Source organism: Crassostrea angulata, chromosome 9, assembly GCF_025612915.1.
Source record: "Crassostrea angulata isolate pt1a10 chromosome 9, ASM2561291v2, whole genome shotgun sequence".
Classification (NCBI taxonomy): domain Eukaryota; kingdom Metazoa; phylum Mollusca; class Bivalvia; order Ostreida; family Ostreidae; genus Magallana; species Magallana angulata.
Genome location: NC_069119.1, coordinates 30784205 through 30801397, shown reverse-complemented (window position 1 = coordinate 30801397; position 17193 = coordinate 30784205). Strand labels below are relative to the sequence as shown.

General features: G+C 33.6%; 1 protein-coding gene and 1 pseudogene across 1 annotated transcript; one reads left to right on the top strand and one right to left on the bottom strand.

Annotated features, from left to right (window-relative positions):
* Positions 1-761: 761 nt before the first annotated feature.
* Positions 762-12951, top strand: LOC128162791 (E3 ubiquitin-protein ligase TRIM71-like; annotated as a pseudogene).
* On the bottom strand, positions 7679-17124 carry LOC128162788 (ribosomal RNA-processing protein 7 homolog A-like). The gene is made up of 7 exons (XM_052826174.1): positions 16985-17124; positions 16159-16292; positions 13955-14080; positions 9123-9246; positions 8687-8934; positions 7954-8002; positions 7679-7830 (listed from the first exon to the last, which is right to left on the bottom strand). The coding sequence occupies exons 1-7, from the start codon at positions 17025-17027 to the stop codon at positions 7745-7747; spliced, it is 810 nt and encodes a 269-aa protein (XP_052682134.1). The 5' UTR covers positions 17028-17124; the 3' UTR covers positions 7679-7744.
* Positions 17125-17193: the final 69 nt, after the last annotated feature.

Below are 17193 nucleotides of genomic sequence, written 5' to 3'. Positions count from 1 at the left end.
TAAGACTGTCATTTTCTATGAAATATAAATGAAATGAGGAACAAATTTTGGAGTTTTGTTCATTTTTTATTAATAAAATATATCTAGAATGCCTACAATCTCTCCAAAAACGGAATCAAACTTGCTTGTGACCTCCTCATTAAAAGGATGTCAAATTGAATATAGGTATCGGGATTACTTTTCCCATGATTTAACATAAAAAATGCCAAGAAATTGTTTACTTTTTTACATAATTCCTTTAAAGCCGTTAAGTACGGGAAAAAGATTCTTCAAATTAATTATGACGTCATAATGTTTCTAGCTTAGAAACGACACTCTGGAATCATTTACTAGATCTTGACCCTAAACAAATAATTGTGTATAGATTCATGGGGATGTCAATTCATGGGCAAGTGTTCCCCACAAAAACCACCAATATTGCCCCCCCCCCCCCCCCCCCCCCCCCCCACGAATAATAATAATTCCACAATATTTCATTTCTCCTGAGAACAGAACATTTTTTGATATGATTTCTTAAATTGTACACTTTTTCATCATGTTAAACTTTCTCATTAGCTAAACATTTTATAGTTTTTTTATAGAAATTTTGTACATTATGTTAACAGTTCGGTGCAAATACCGATTCATTACATTTGAAATTGACAACCTGTTAGGACAGGTACAACAAGGTGAGATTTAAATCTATTTTTATCCCCAACCAGGAAGGTAAATTACCGCTCTCGTTCAATTCTCTATTAAAATCTCACGATAATTGACATTCTGTTTGCCCATTCTAAATACAATATCAAGGTCAACTTCTGGATTGTTTCACTAAAGTTATACAGTAAGTAGAATCAGCAAATGATTTTGTTTAAAGGAACTTATTAGGGGGGCTGGAGTGGCCATTTTTAGACTATATTGATCTTCTTTAGTTGAAGAGCTCTGAAGGAAAATTTTAAATCTATAATACTTTGATTGTTTATTTATCAAATAATACTTTATGACCAAACATCATATTTAAAATCTTAGCCAGATCTTACTGGTAATTTGTAGACCATTAAGATTCCTAATATTCTGACTTTCAGTACTATACCTTAATTATAATTGAATTACAATGTATAAGTAACAAACTACATATTATCAAACTATACCTGCATGAGAAAAAATAAAGACATGAATGTTTCTATGCATCAGTTGATACATTTAATTATATCTTTTAATGATGTTATGATCGTCTGAGCTAAGTATATTTCTTAAAGGAAATCAAATAAATCACTCAAACTTTACACATTAAAAATCATCACTTTTAGATGGGACTTTCGGAATCACAAATACCCGACACAGCCCAGCATTATTTGGTGTGTGGCATCAAAGACTGTGAGAAAAACTGCCTGTTTTACTGCAATCCTTGTCACCAACCCATGTGTGAACAATGCAGGGACAAACATGAGAAGAGTCCAGACACCAAGAACCATGAAGTGGTCCCTTATCGGTACCGCAAACAACAACTTCCAGTGAAGAAATGCAGGGATCATCCCACTAAAGATATAGACATTCTCTGTGACGAATGCAATGTGCCTATATGCTCCAAGTGTTCTACAATGCCTGTCCACAAGGGGCATTCCTTTACCGACCTGGAGACAATTTATACAGAAAAATCTGAAACATGTCGTCAGGAAGTTCAAAGAATTCAAGCTTACTTCATTTCAACGGCAAAAGATTTGCGGAAAGAAATAAAAATAGATGCCACAGAAATAAATACAATCATGGATGGCATAAGATCATCAATGAGGGATGAAGCCATGTCTCTAAAAACACTAGTGGACGAAGTGACATCAGAAAACATGGAACAAGTCAACAAAATGGAAGAGTCACTAAGGGAGATGCTTCAGAGTCAAGACAAAACATACCAAGATTACATCTCTTATCTTGAGGACCTTGTCACAAAGTTCCATGGATACCTGTCCTCTACTCAACTTAAAAACAATCGCATCATTTTCCCACTAACTAAACAATTAAAAATCCAACCCATACCACAGACCACCAAACCAGTCCCTCCAGTCTTTACCGCTGGTCGATACAGCAAGGGGGACATTGCCAAACTACTTGGAAGAATAACAGTTCCCGACACTAAACCAGAGAACAGAAAAATAAAACCTATGGACACTGCCTCTACACAGTTGAAACCTACAGTGACACAGAACAAATCTGACGTGAAACCAACACTGTCTCTGTCTTCCTCAGTCACCAAGGTCAGGAAGTACACAGTACCAGGTGTTGACAGAGTATTTCACATATCACTAGGTAAATCAGGTACACTCTGGGTCAGTGATATTAGTGGTAACCTTGTCCAAACAGATTTACACGGGAATCAGCTACAGAAGATACAAACCAGTGGTGGAGATGAAGGCTACCACACAGTCACACAGGACGGGGATCTGATCTATACAGACAAAGTCAATAAAGTTATTAACAGGTTAACATCGGATAATACCATCACTGAAATTAATAAAAGGGGAGACTGGAGACCGATCAGCATACACTCCTCCCACATCAACGGGGACATACTGGTGGGGATGAATAAAGGTAAAAAGGCCAAAGTCACCACGTATAACAAGATAGGGAAAGAAATACAGAACATAGAAAGGGACAACAAACGACAAGAACTGTATAGTTATCCACACTACATCACAGAAAACATCAATGGTGATATCTGTACATCAGATTTAATTAAAACGACTATAGTGGTGGTGGATAAATCAGGACAGCACAGGTTCTCCTACACAGGTCAGGGGTCAAAGTTTTATCCCCGGGGAGTGTGTACTGATCTCCTTGGTCACATCATGGTGTGTGATTATAACAGTTACACAGTTGATCTTCTGGATCAGGACGGTCAGTTCTTGTATCAACTACTCACACAACAACAAGGGGTAAATCATCCCCGTAGTGTGTGTGTGGATGATGAGAACAATCTTTATGTGGGACAACATCACACTAACACAGTGACAGTGTACAAGTATCTACAGTGATGATGCAATGTTACACTAACAACATGATGATACTGTTTACTTGTATCAATTTACTGTTAAACTACATGACCCTATTCAATGTATTTTTATATACGATGTACCATGTAGCAAAAAAAAAATTAAACAGATAATTTAAACCTACTATTCATTCATTTCTTACTACTTACATTACAAAAGTGTCTCTCAAATGTTAAATCTTATTTATAAAGAAACAAGAGGCCCATGTCTTTATGTTATTCTCTGTCTCAATTAAGACATCCTCAATTTACATTTGGCTTAATTACTTGATATTTATAAATACCTCAGTGTTCATTCAAAAGTTTGAACAGTCCTGACCAAGATAACTTGGATATTTTCCATTTCACTGTTTTTATTGACAATAGTACTTTTTTAATTGAAATAAATAATAATCCTGAGAATTCATTATTACAAACCTAATTTACGAAAATTTAAAGTCTTGTTTCCTAACATCCCTTCTTTGAACAGCTAGTGGTGTCAGAGGAATACTTCTAATATATACTGGTATAATATTATAATTAATCCCCTAATCGCCCCATTTTAACTCAAAGAGGTAAAAGGAATAGCAATAAACTTACAAATTGGTATCACGGCGTTTTCTACAATACACTTAAATTTGATTCTTTAGAAGACTACTGTTTCACGCAAGTACTTAATCCCACAATTCCGCTGTTTTGCATCTAATCACAAGAATATAAAATCGCAAGCACCATATTTTTTGTTATGATTTCATATAGCAGAAAACTCTCTGAAAAATAGAAGCGAGGACTGCATCTCGCGAATTTATGCGGAAAATTAATTCATTGCATTTAATAAGAAATTTACAGTAAGTGTTGTTTTTTTACTTATTTCTTTTATGAAATTTGAACCTTATAGGGTCTGGGATTATGATTATATAATTCGAATAAATTTAACACCAGAAAGCTCATGTAAAAATTTGGTAGCGAGCTATATGGTTCTGTAGAAAAAGATTTTTAGAGCATGATGTGAAATATGCCCGCCAGTAAATTGGTAACAAAAGGCCCAGTGGCCACATCGCTCACATGAGCAATAGCCTATCAAATCAACATTACATTATCAAATTCAAAATATCTTGACATTTAAGTTTAGCTGTAGATCTTGCACAAAAATCTTTAATGCTGTTTTTGGTATGTTGGAAACCCGGGCCGACCCTTACTTTATCAGTGTGATGATCTGATTAAAAATCCAATGTGATGAATGCGCAAGGTAAATTATTCCTTGGTATTAATATTTGTATACAATGATAACAACGACAACAGACAAATTTTGATAATAAAAAAGCTAGTTCACATAAGCTTTTGACTCAGGTGAGCTAAAAGAAGAAATTTCTCTTTTTTTCTGGGTCAGCCTACTTTGGGCTTAAGTCAATTCGGAAAGTTGGTCGACTGGGTGGGCGGGAAGTCCTCACTGTAGAGCATATCGTACAGGTAAACCTTTGTCAAGTCTCCAAACACGGAAAACACACTCCTTCTACTGGCTTTAAAAAAGGAAGATCCACACAAAACAATATACAATTTTAGATGGTTTTTAAGACGCAATTTTGCAGGAGTTACCTTCCATTAGTGGCCATATTAGGTCATCATGCTTAGAATTCTATATTATTCTACCAGTTTCGACTTGTTATACTAGGAATTTTGACACATATGGCACTGTTTTTAATGATGTCTAAACTCATATTTTAAGCCTCCTTAAATTTGTTTATGTGGTGTTCTGATTTTCCCCTGTATATTTCTATGTATTTTGTGTAAAGTTGGTTGCTCAAAGAGGAAAATTCATAGTCTTTCCCTATAACATGGCTGCCGATGAGAGCTAACACCTACACAATTACGTCTATCGAAAATCATATGTAAGGCATGGTTCTAGCCGACATGCTTGTAATGAATTCACACTTACAACAAGGTGTTTACGTTAAAAACCTTAGTATTAAAATTAAATTACATGTGCACAGTTATTAGATCTGTGATAGATTATCTTTTAGAAATATTTCAAAACTGGAGTTTCATAAATGCATTCCCTATGCATTTGCACATGTGTAGCACTTGTTGTTAAGAATCACAACGCTGCTTGTAAGGTTCTCATGTATTTAATCTTATGAATCCTGTAATTTCAATAAAACACATTTACACATATTATCACAGTCACACAAATAATATTTAAAATAGTATCTGACATACAAATACCAAAAATACATAAAATACAAAGGGACATAATTCATATAATCTTTTCCTCAGAATTTAATACATTAAACTCAGAATATTTCACTTTATAAATACATTTCACGTAATTCTATTTTTGTAAATTTACAGGAATTACCTTTATAAGAGGTGCAAATAAATTAAATGCCCAATTCATAGTTCAGACAATTAAATAAATAGAAAATATAACTTTCCAAAAAAATTGTCAAAATGCTCTTATTACATAAATAATACTTGTTCAATAGATATATATACCTGGAGTTTGCCTCCTAGATCCTTAAGCGTCGGGAATGGGACAGAGACACACGCACTAATGGCGATTCAATGGTGATGACCACACCCTCTTCTATGCACAAAACACACACAAACACTTATCTTGCACACAATATAATTTTAAAGTATAACACATGTATTTTAAATGTATTAATATAAAACATTACTTTACTTAGTTGAATTATAATTTAAAGCCTCTCAATACTTGAGCAATTAATTAACACAATTCAAGATTATACTTACTTAGTTTAATAATTATTTTAAAAGTAAATTAAACACTTGTTTAGCCTTTAAGGTTTAAAAGAGATGTACTTAAATAACTAACCTATGAGCAGCCAACTTCCACAAATATTACTTATCAATAAATAAATCCACCTTCCTTCTTCAACGGCTAAACAAAAAATACTACAACATAAGAAACGTCCCTCCAACAGAATCACCTGACCAGAATTACTGCCCAAACAGGTTGATCCAAAAATAGAATTTCAAGACAAGCCAAACACTACCCAAATACATGTATAAACTCAGGACAAGTCTCAAAAGTTAAAAATTCCATATTATACTGAAATCCAAAAATAATGAAACAAACATATTTATTAACAAATTAATGGATTAAAACACATATATAACACGTGTAAGAAACTAAATAATAATGTAACTCTTGCACAGGGAAAAACTATATGTTTTGCACACAGCAAAGTCAGTTTAATTCTGTCTATTCTTCATTAAAACAAACAAATAATACAACAAATTACATTAATTTCATAACAAAACTTTGGTTCATTCTCAATAAAAATAAAGAGGGCCCTGTCTTTGCGTCAACTGCTTCCTCTACTGTGTGCCTCCTTCACATACATACTGTGCATTGTTTTGCCACACTCATGAAATATTGTATATATTTACACGGAATATGGATAGATTTCATTCCTTCCATTGAGAACTTTGGAACACTGTTTAATTTACGTTGATTTTATATCAGAGGGGTTCAATAAATAATTGTATTTTCATGGGGGGGGGGGGGGGGGGGGTTCCAAGGGATATCATCGGTAATTTAGTAAATTTGATAATTTTAAGCGGGATCAGGACTCCTCCCCACCTTTGGATCCCCGGATGTCAGTTCTGCTTTAAATTAATTGGTTTGACCTTGATAACTGCTCTCTATTTCAAAATCACTGTGACCTTTGTGTTCGTAACTTTTCGTTCCATAAATACTACCCTTAAACTAATGTTTCCATTATTTTACTGCTAGTTGATGAATTATATTTTATCATTCCTTGAGGAGGCAGGATGGTCATCAAATTATATTCCCATAAAATCATGCTTGCAATATTGAATATTATACATTTAGCAATATTTTATCACCACTTAATAAAAGTAAAATTAAGATACTTTAGATTTAAGATTTGAATATTTTCCTGCATTTTGATACAAAGCTCTTCATCTAAAGGAGATATGAAAAGTATAGATATGGCCTTGACCTTCCAGCCCTCTGAAAATGCACGGAACTTGGACAGGAATATGCACTGAATTTAAGAATAAAAAAACAAAATCAATGTTTAGATTTTAACTTTCCCGAGAAGATAGCAAATCAAAATGATTTCGTGTCTCTTTTTAGTACCATTGCTATAGATTGTCAATGTAATTTTCCATAAATGTGAGTTACAAATAAGTTACTATTCATGCACAATTGCAATTTTTGCAAAGATTGCAGATGCTGTATGAATATCTATTATCTTTAGGAAATTGTTCTCAAAAACATTTGCAGCAGAATATATATTTTTGTAAGTCATTTCTCTTAGTTAAGAAGTTTGAAGATGCGGCATACATTTCTATTTCATTTCGGATTTCCTTTTAAAGGATCATTCTTATACATGTACAGTAGAACATATATTTTAATTTCTCTCAGTAAAAATATTTACTATGTACAGTTTAACTTGGTATACAGAACATTTACAGTATATCTTAAAATACAGTGAGTTTGAATTTTAAGGCCCAACCACAACAAGCATATTTTTTTTCAGTTGTCAGGATCCTTGGATGTCAAGAAATAAATCTTCACATCAAGTTTGAGATGTTTATAAATAGGGGGGCTACGATCTGTTCTTAATCACTTTAACAAAGCTTGAACATTTACTAGAAAATTCTAAAATAACATTAATCATGTTAATTTATTTCTAATTTTATTTATTTCAAGAGAAATTACATACAACAAAATCAAGAAAATCAGTTTTAATAAGGTCTAAATTTCCTGGACGCTTTCATTAAGGAAATTCTTTGTTTATCCTCTTCAAACTTCTTACGCAATTCAGCAATTTCTAGAAACAAAGAATTGATGTAAATAGAAAAAAAATACTAGATAAATCTGATACAGTACAATGCAGTTTTTTCCCAAAAAAGTGATACAATATGATAATGAAATCAAAATACAAAGAGCTTACTATCTCTTTTGGATTCCCTCATTTGGAAAGCATAAAAATTCTTCAGTTCCTGCAAAAAAGAAAATAATGTATTAAATCTAAAAGTCAGTTTTCAATACAAACAAAAACAAATTTGAAAATACATATAACTTGATGGCCCACACATCCCTATAACCATGTAGTACGAACTTATTAACAAATTTAAGTGGATTAAGATGGATTCAGGTGGATTTATCTTTTCATCAATTTAGTACATGTAATTAGTTATCAAAACATTTAATGTACAAAATGAAAGATGGACTAACCTTTCTCAACATCTTTTAAACTAGAGATCAGACCTTTTCGTCTTTCTTTTAAGATGCATGGTAACATCTAAGTAACATTTTAACTATTAACTGACATGAGGTTGACTCACCTTTTTTATCTAAGTAACTTATGACCGAACCTTTTCAGTCTCATTAACTATAGGCATGAGGTGGACACCACTATTCAACATCCAAGAAACAAGAGGTCAAAGTTTCAATGATGAGAATTGTGAAAGACTACCCTTTTCATCACCTTTGTTACTCACCTTTTCAACCTTTTAATAATAAGATGTATGTGGACTCATTAACAAGACATGAGGTGGACTTACCACATTTTCAGACTGTTACTTCTTAAATATGCTGCTATCTTCTATGCCATGACTAGCCTTCTCTGCCTCTTTCCTTTTGATAGTGAGCTATCATTAACATATGAAGTGTGGTAGACTCACCTTTTCAGCCTGTTTCTTCTTGTTTTTGCTGGTGATCTTTTTCTCCATGGTTTCTGTTCGAGGCGCCCCCTTGTTTTTGCCGTGTCGCGTCACCGTGACCCAGCCGTCTTCATCCGGCACTCCTTCCTGCTCCAGGGCCAGCCTCTTCTCTCTCTCCTGTTCTTCATCATAATGCGTCATATACTTGTCAATTTCCGCCTGCAGTGCCTTTGGATTGCAGATATTTTGCTGATATTCCATCTGCCATTCTGTGGAGAAAAAAAAGAATTATTTTACTAAGGTTTCCTGCATGTAAAATTATTTGAATAAATTTAAGTTTATGTTTTAAGCAGTTTGCAACAACTTGCAAGCAAGAACTTGAATGTGTTTCTCTTCTCCACCTGTTTATTCAGTCTGTGTTAATTCAATCTCTTTTTGATCACTATGGTAAGCATACTTTTTATTCCGGTGAGAATTGGGTTTTCCTCGGGAGAAAGCCTCAGCACTCTGTCATATGGATGAGATGTAACCTTTCCCAGGCAAGCTGCCTTCTTAAAGATGATGTATGCAACTTTGAAGCCCTGCAGAAAAAAAAAATGGCGTTAAAACAATATAATTATACACAGTGTTTGACATGGATTACTCCTATGTGAAGGGGGATAACTCTTAATTAACACTGCTGTCAAGCACATAAATCTGTCATGCACATAAATTAACTGTCATCGACTTTTGTCCTCTAAATTTTCAACCTTAAATTTAGTAATTTCTAAAATGTTGGTGACTGCAGGGGCTGGTGACAAATCATTATAAGAACCACTTTATTAATTTCTTTGAAAAGATTTCCTTTTCAATTTGCATTGTCACAGCTGACTTTTAATTTTTTCTAAACATACAAAGAGTAATACATGTAGCAGCAAAATTAAAATTGGTGTTAAATTTTGCCATTGTGATGTGTGCTATTTCTAACATGGTGAATGATATTTTTTAATTTATATCCTTAGTCTAGCTAGCTAATATAACAGTTTATCAATATACAAATCACACAATATATATGATACATGTATCCGACACAATCTTATACAATTTGTTACATTATCATCACATCAAAATTAAATCACATACATGTAAATTACTGATTTTTTTTCTCCAGAAAATAAAACACTTTTGGACATTTTTTAAAATTGTACCCTGTTTCATCATGCAAAACTTTCTAATCAGAAAAACATTTCATAGTTTTTATACAAATTTTTTGCATAATGTTTATAGTTCAGTGCTAGTCCCGATATGACAGGTAGCACAGGTACAACAAGGTGAGATTTAAATCTATTTTTATCCACAACCAGGAAGGTAAATATCAGCTCTCGTTCAATTCTCGTTGAAAACCTCGCTTTAGAATTGACATTCCGTTGGGCTATTCTAGATTTAGGATCAAGGTCAACTTGTGGATTGTTTCACTAAAGTTATACAGTAAGTAGAATCAACAAATATGGTTTTTTGTATAAAACAGAAAAAAAAACCAAAAAATTTCAAACAATTAAACACTCTGTAGTCAAAATTACTTGGTTATATCTATTAATCTGTTAAATGTATATTTGTGTTCTGAAAAAACATTCACGTCAACTAACATGAATGAACTTGCATACAATTCAAATATCATCTACAGTTTTTTATATTTCCATCAAAAATGCACTGCTATTATAATGTAACTGCTATTTAACATAATTTAATTAATTTCTACGCTCTAACCAATGTAAATATTTGCCTTAAATATAAATACCAATCATTATTTTTAAGATAACTGAAACTGTGTGTCAACAAGGGAATTTAATAGGAGAAGGCTGGATGATATTGGCCATTTCTAGACTATATTGTTCTTCTATGGTTGAAGAGCTCTGTATGAAAATTCTAAATCTATAATACTTGGATTGTTTCTTTATTAAATGATACTTTATAGCCAAACATCAAACTTAAGGCCTCCTTAATATTCTGACTATCAGTACCGTACCTTGATTATGATAAAATTATCAGTATCAAACTATACCTGCATGAGAAAAATTAAGATATGCATGATTTCTATACATCAGTTGTTACATGTAAATAGATACTTAAATGATGTTATGATCGATTTAGCTGGGTGTAATTCTCAAAGGAGTCAAATAATTCTTTCAAACTTATCACATTCAAAATTATTACTTTTAGATGGAACTTTCGGAATCACAAATTCCCGACACAGCCCAGCACTATTTGGTGTGTGGCATCGAAGACTGTGAGAAGAGCTGCCTGTTTTACTGCAATCCTTGTCACCAACCCATGTGTGAACAATGCAGGGACAAACATCAGAAGAGTCCAGAAACCAAGAACCATGAAGTTGCTCCTTATCGGGATCGCATGCGTCAACTTCCAGTGGAGAAATGCAGGGATCACCCCACTAGGAATATAGACATTCTCTGTGACGAATGCAATGTGCCTTTATGCTCCAAGTGTTCTACAATGCCTGTCCACAAGGGGCATTCCTTTACCGACTTGGAGACAATTTATACAGAAAAATGTGTAGCATGTCATCAGGAAATCCAAAAAATTCAAGCTTACTTTATTCCAACGGCAAAATATTTGCAGAAAGAAATAAAAATAGATGCCTCAGAAATAAATACAATCATGGATGGCATAAGATTATCAATGACAGAGAAAGCCAAATGCCTCAAAACGCTGGTGGATGAAGTGACATCAGATAATATAGAACAAGTCAACAAAATGGAAGAGTCACTAAGGCAGATGCTTCAAGGTCAAGACAAAACATACCAAGATTATATCTCTTATCTTGAGGACCTTGTCAAAAAGTTTCATGGCTACCTATCCTCTACTCAACTTCAAAATAATCCCATCATTTTCCCACTTACTGAAAAATTAATAATCCGACCCATACCAGAAACCACAAAACCAGTCCCTCCAGAATTTACTGCTGGTCAATATAGCAAAGAGGATGTTGTCAAACTACTGGGTAGAATAATTTTTCCTGACTCTAAACCAACAGACAGAAAAATAAAACCCATGGAGGCTGCTTCTAGACAGTTGAAACCTTTAGGGAAACAGAGGAAATCTGACGTGAAACAAACACTGTCTCTATCTTCGTCTGTTACCAAGGTCAGGGAGTACACAGTACCAGGAGTGGATCGGGTATATCATATATCACTTGGTAGATCAGGCAGACCGTGGGCCAGTGATAAAGATCATAACCTTGTCCAAACAAATCTACAAGGGAATCAGCTACAGAAGATACAAACCAGTGGTGAAGATGAAGGCTACCACACAGTCACACAGGACGGGGATCTGATCTATACAGACAAAGTCAACAAAGTCATCAACAGGTTAACATCGGATAATGCCATCACTGAATTCATTAAAACGGGAGACTGGACACCGATCAGCATACACTCCTCCCACATCAATGGGGACATTCTGGTGGGGATGGAAACAAATAAAGAGGCTAAAGTCACCAGGTACAACAAGACAGGGAAAGAAATACAGAACATAGAGAGGGACAACAAAGGACAGGCAATGTTTAGTGGACCACACTACATCACAGAAAACATCAATGGTGATGTCTGTGTATCAGACTGGATGAAATATGCTGTAGTGGTGGTGAATAAATCAGGACAACACAGGTTCTCCTATACAGGTCAGCGGACAAACTTTTCTCCCCAAGGAGTGTGTACTGATCTCCTGGGACACATACTGGTCTGTGAATATCTCAGTAACACAGTTCATCTTCTGGATCAGAACGGCCAGTTCTTGTCCCTACTACTCACAAAACAACAAGGGGAAAAGCATCCCTATAGTGTGTGTGTGGATGATGAGAACAATCTTTGCGTGGGACGAAGTGACACCAAAACAGTGACAGTGTACCAGTATCTACAGTGATGATGCAGTGTTACACTAACAACATGATGATACTGTTTACATGTATCAATTTACTGTTAAACTATATGACCCTATTGAATGTATTTTTATATACCATGTAGCAAAAAAAATTAAACAGATAATTTAAACATTCTATTCATTCATTTCTTACTACTTAAATTACATAAGTGTCTCTCAAATGTTAAATCTTATTTGTAAAGAAACAAGAGGCCTATATCTTTATGTTATTCTCTGTCCCAAAATTAAGACATCCTAAATTCACATTTAGCTTAATTACTTGATATTTATAAATATATCAGAATTTGAACAATGTTCATTCACAAGTTTGAACAGTCCTGACCAAGATAACTTGGATATTTTCCATTTCACTGTTTTTATTGAGAATTGTACTTTTTTAATTGCAGTAAATAATAATACTGAGAATTCATTATTACAAACCTAATTTACGAAAATTTAAAGTCTTGGTTCCTCACCTGCCATCTTAGAACAGCTGGTGGTTTCAAAGGAATACTTCTCATATATGTACATGTAATAATATAATTAAACCCCTAATCGCCTCATTTTAACTCAAAGAGGTTAAAGGAATAGCAATAAACTTAGATTTGTTATCATAGCTTTATTCTACTCTATTTTAACAAAAATACACTTTTGATTCTTTAGAAGACTACTGTAAGCTCCTTATTTTACGCAAGTACTTAATCTCGCAATTCCGCTGTTTTGCATCAAATCACAAGAATATAAAATGGTGAGCACCATCTTTTTGTTATGATTTTATATAGCAGAAATCTGTCTGAAAAATAGGAGCGAGGACTGCATCTCGCGATTTTATGCAGAAATTAATTCCTCACGTTTAATAAGGAATTTACAGTAAATGTTGTTTTCTACTTATTTCTTTTATGAACTTTGAACCTGTTGGGGCCTGTGATTATGATTATCATCTGAACAAATTCAAAACCAGAGTATATCAACAGAGCTGGTGTAAAAATTTGGTATCCGGCTATTTGGTTCAGGAGGAAAAGATTTAAAGGATGACGTAAAATATGGCCCCCAGTAAATTGGTAACAAGAGGTCCAGGAGCCACATCGTTCACCTGAGCAATGGCCAATCTAATCAACATTACACAACAAAAAGTTTTAACACTGGTTTTTTTTTTGGTATATTGGAAACCCGGGCCGACTTTCGCCAGTGTGATGATCTGTATAAAAAAATCCACTGTGATGAATGCGCAAGGTTATTCCTTGGTATTAATTGTATACGACGACAACAACAACAATGACAACAGACAAATCATGATCCGAAAGCTAGCTCACATATGCCTTTGGCTCAGGTGAGCTAAAAGAAGAAATTCCTCCTTGTTCTATGTCAGCCTACCTTTGGCTGGGGTCTGTCTGGGAAGTAGGTCGACTGGGATGGTTGGGGGTCCTCACTGTGGGGCCTATCGTACAGGTAAACCTTTGTCACGTCTCCAAAGGTGGAAAACACACTGCTTAAACTAGCCTGCAAAGGAAGCCACACAAAACAATATACAATGTTAGATAGTTTTCAATAGACGCAATTTTGCTGAAGTAACCTCCCTTTGGTGGCCATATTGTAGACCAACATGCTAAGATTCCTTCATTAACTTAACCAATTTCAACTTTAATTATTATACTGAAGAAAGATAGGACTGTTTATTATATGGTTTATTCATTTTGTTAAGCCTCCATGAATTTGTTATTGAGTTTTTATCTCAATTTTCCCCAGCATATTTTTGCATATCATCTTGTTTTAATAAAGTTGGTTGCTCAAAAAGGATATTTACAGTATTGCCCTAGCTACAACAAGGCTGTGTCTTTTTTCTTACCAATATACTCATTGAAAAAAAAAAAAAATATATATATATATATATATATATATATATATATACACACACACACACACACACACACACACACACACACACACACACACACACAATTAGGCCAGCATTTTTTTATTTTTAGGTTTACGAACCACAAAATGATAAAGTTCCGTAGGAGGAGGAAATTAAAAAAAAAAAAAATCTCTTTTGACCTACAATTTTTTTACTTTTAGGTTTACGAACCACAAAATTGTAAAGTTCTGTAGGAGAAAAAAAAACTTTTATGACATCATCTTTATTCTAATATTAATATAATGAATGACAACTTCATGATAGTGGTGTGTAACTGCATCAAGTGTAGCATGTGAAAAGTATGTCATCTGTGTAACATATCTCTGAAATAGTACAATAGAACATTAGACATACAGCTTTGATATTACATGTACATATAGCAATGTCAGGGGTGTGCAATTACAAAATTTGGCCACAAAGTTACTAGCCCAAGATTCAAAGTTACCAGTCACATGAGTCAAACTATTGTCGAACATGTCAACATTTCATTTTAAAAAAAACAACCTAAATTTTATGTACATAAAGTAATAATGTTTTCTCCTGTATGATACTAGTATATAATTATTAATATACAAAATATTTATTACTTTCATGTTTTCTGCAGTTAAAAAATATTCAACTTCATTGATCTCTCACATTTTTTTTTTACAAAATTGGTTTTGGTGTTTATATGTGAGAAAACTCAAACATAACATTGTGAATGTGAACAGACTCTATAAAATCACTGCAACTATATGTGTGCATGTATTTTATCCTGTTGAATTTCCATGTACAAAGTACAACTATGCAATTAATTATGTAATGGTAAATTTTAATTGAAAATAACGGAAAATGCACAAACAATAATATGATTTTTTTTTTAATTCACTAGGCAGGTCACTTTAAAATGTGTTCATGAGAATAGTTACTGCAGAATATCTCTAATACATCTCTCTCTCTCTCTCTCTGTAAAATTTTTTTTTTAAAAAGCCAATGAATACATATGCCAATTCAACACAAAAAGAAAGGGAATCATTTTACAGTGATGTACTTGAAAACAGCTGCACAGGTAACTATCGAAGCCATGTTTAGTGAGGCGTGACTATCTCGTCTAGCCACTGGTCAACACTGTCGGTAAAACTTCAAAGTATGAAACTTACAGCAGAGTGTTTGTAGAAGCTTCTCTGAAGAATGTAGCACGAGAAAAAGATGCGTAAGAAATTTTTAGGCTATCGTCACACAAAAAGAGCAGATTTTATGCCTCTGTGATAACAATGACGATACACTTTTCCTACTTGAAAAAATTTGCTGTCGGGGAGAAAAAAAAGATCTTTTTTGTAATTTTATTTTTTTTCTAAAAACTCAGAAAACCGAGCGGCGGGTTTGTAAACCTAAAAATAAAAAAATGCTGGCCTTATATAGATATATAGATAAAGTCAACATCTTTTGTCCATTGTACAATTATCAATTTTTAGTGTGCTCTTTTCCTCTTTAAGATAATTAACACTCCTTTTTAGGGGTCGACAACAAAATTATTGGGAAAAAAGTACAGCTTTAATTGGTAAAAAAATCAGTATGTGATATTTGCAAGGGTAAAGGGTCAAAATTTGGACCTAAATTGGCTGTAGAAAAATCACTGCGGCCCAGTGTTATATATGAATGAAATTGTTTGTATACACTTTACCTGTGTGCAATATGGAGGTACATTTACAACAAAGAGGGTCCTATCTTTAGGTCGGCTGCTCCCCCTACTTTGTGCCTCCTTAACATAGAGACTGTGCCCTATTTTGCCAGACTCTTGAAACTTTGTTTGTATGACTGAAATAATAATGTCAATGAAGAATATATAATGATATACCAATCATGCGTTCAGGATTAAATATTAACCAAATTTTATCTTAGACTTTGCTTAACTCATTCACTGACAACTTTATTGAATCTCAGTTTAAATTAATCTCATGCAGCGATATTTGTTGAGACTGAAATTTTTTACTGAAGTCTCTTCCAAAGAGAAAAGATGCGAGTCAAAATTTTCTAAGTCTTGACGCTGAGAACAACTTAAACATCATGCCCATGGGGTCGTGCCCATGCATTGCCAAATCTCAACAGAGATTGGACAGAAAGAATTTTTCAAAGAATGATTTCAGGTTTGAAAGTGCTTTATGCATCCTGATTCTGAGGATTATATATTAATAGATCTATCTACTTTACATGTAATTTAATTATAACTTGACATAGTTTTATCCAAATTCATTCAAAGGTCTTCTTTAATTATAAAGGTACTACAATGTACTAGGTACGTATAAAATAGGAGGTCTTTTACAAATTCACTATGGGTGACACAAGATTTACATACATCAGCTACAAATACATGTGAACAGTGCTGGGTCAATTTCTACAGATTAACCACTTTTAAAGAAGAAGGATTCGCATTTCTGCTGAATCTGTCGTTAAATATCATTCAATTAGGATTATAAACCATATGTTATTTAAATACACACAAAACTTACCAGTAAAACCGTCAATCACAACTGTTTTCTCGGAGGCACACATGGCTTTGTTGTGCTCTTTAAGGTGTACACACTATTCAGTCCCTTGGCTTTTTGGAATCATCGAAACAGATACAGATATTTCAATCACTTTTATAAAAATATTTTGATATCAGATTTTGAAAACCTGGATACCTATTTACTTATACTTTTATCAGTTTTATACATAA

Coding starts and splice junctions, on each gene's coding strand:
- LOC128162788 (XM_052826174.1), bottom strand. CDS start 17,027: ATGTGTGCCTCCGAGAAAACAGTTGTGATTGACGGTTTTACTG. Junction 9,247..13,954: donor CAGACAGACCCCAGCCAAAG/GTAGGCTGACAT, acceptor TTTTTTCTGCAG/GGCTTCAAAGTTGCATACAT. Junction 8,003..8,686: donor AGAAGAAACAGGCTGAAAAG/GTGAGTCTACCA, acceptor TCTTTTTTGCAG/GAACTGAAGAATTTTTATGC.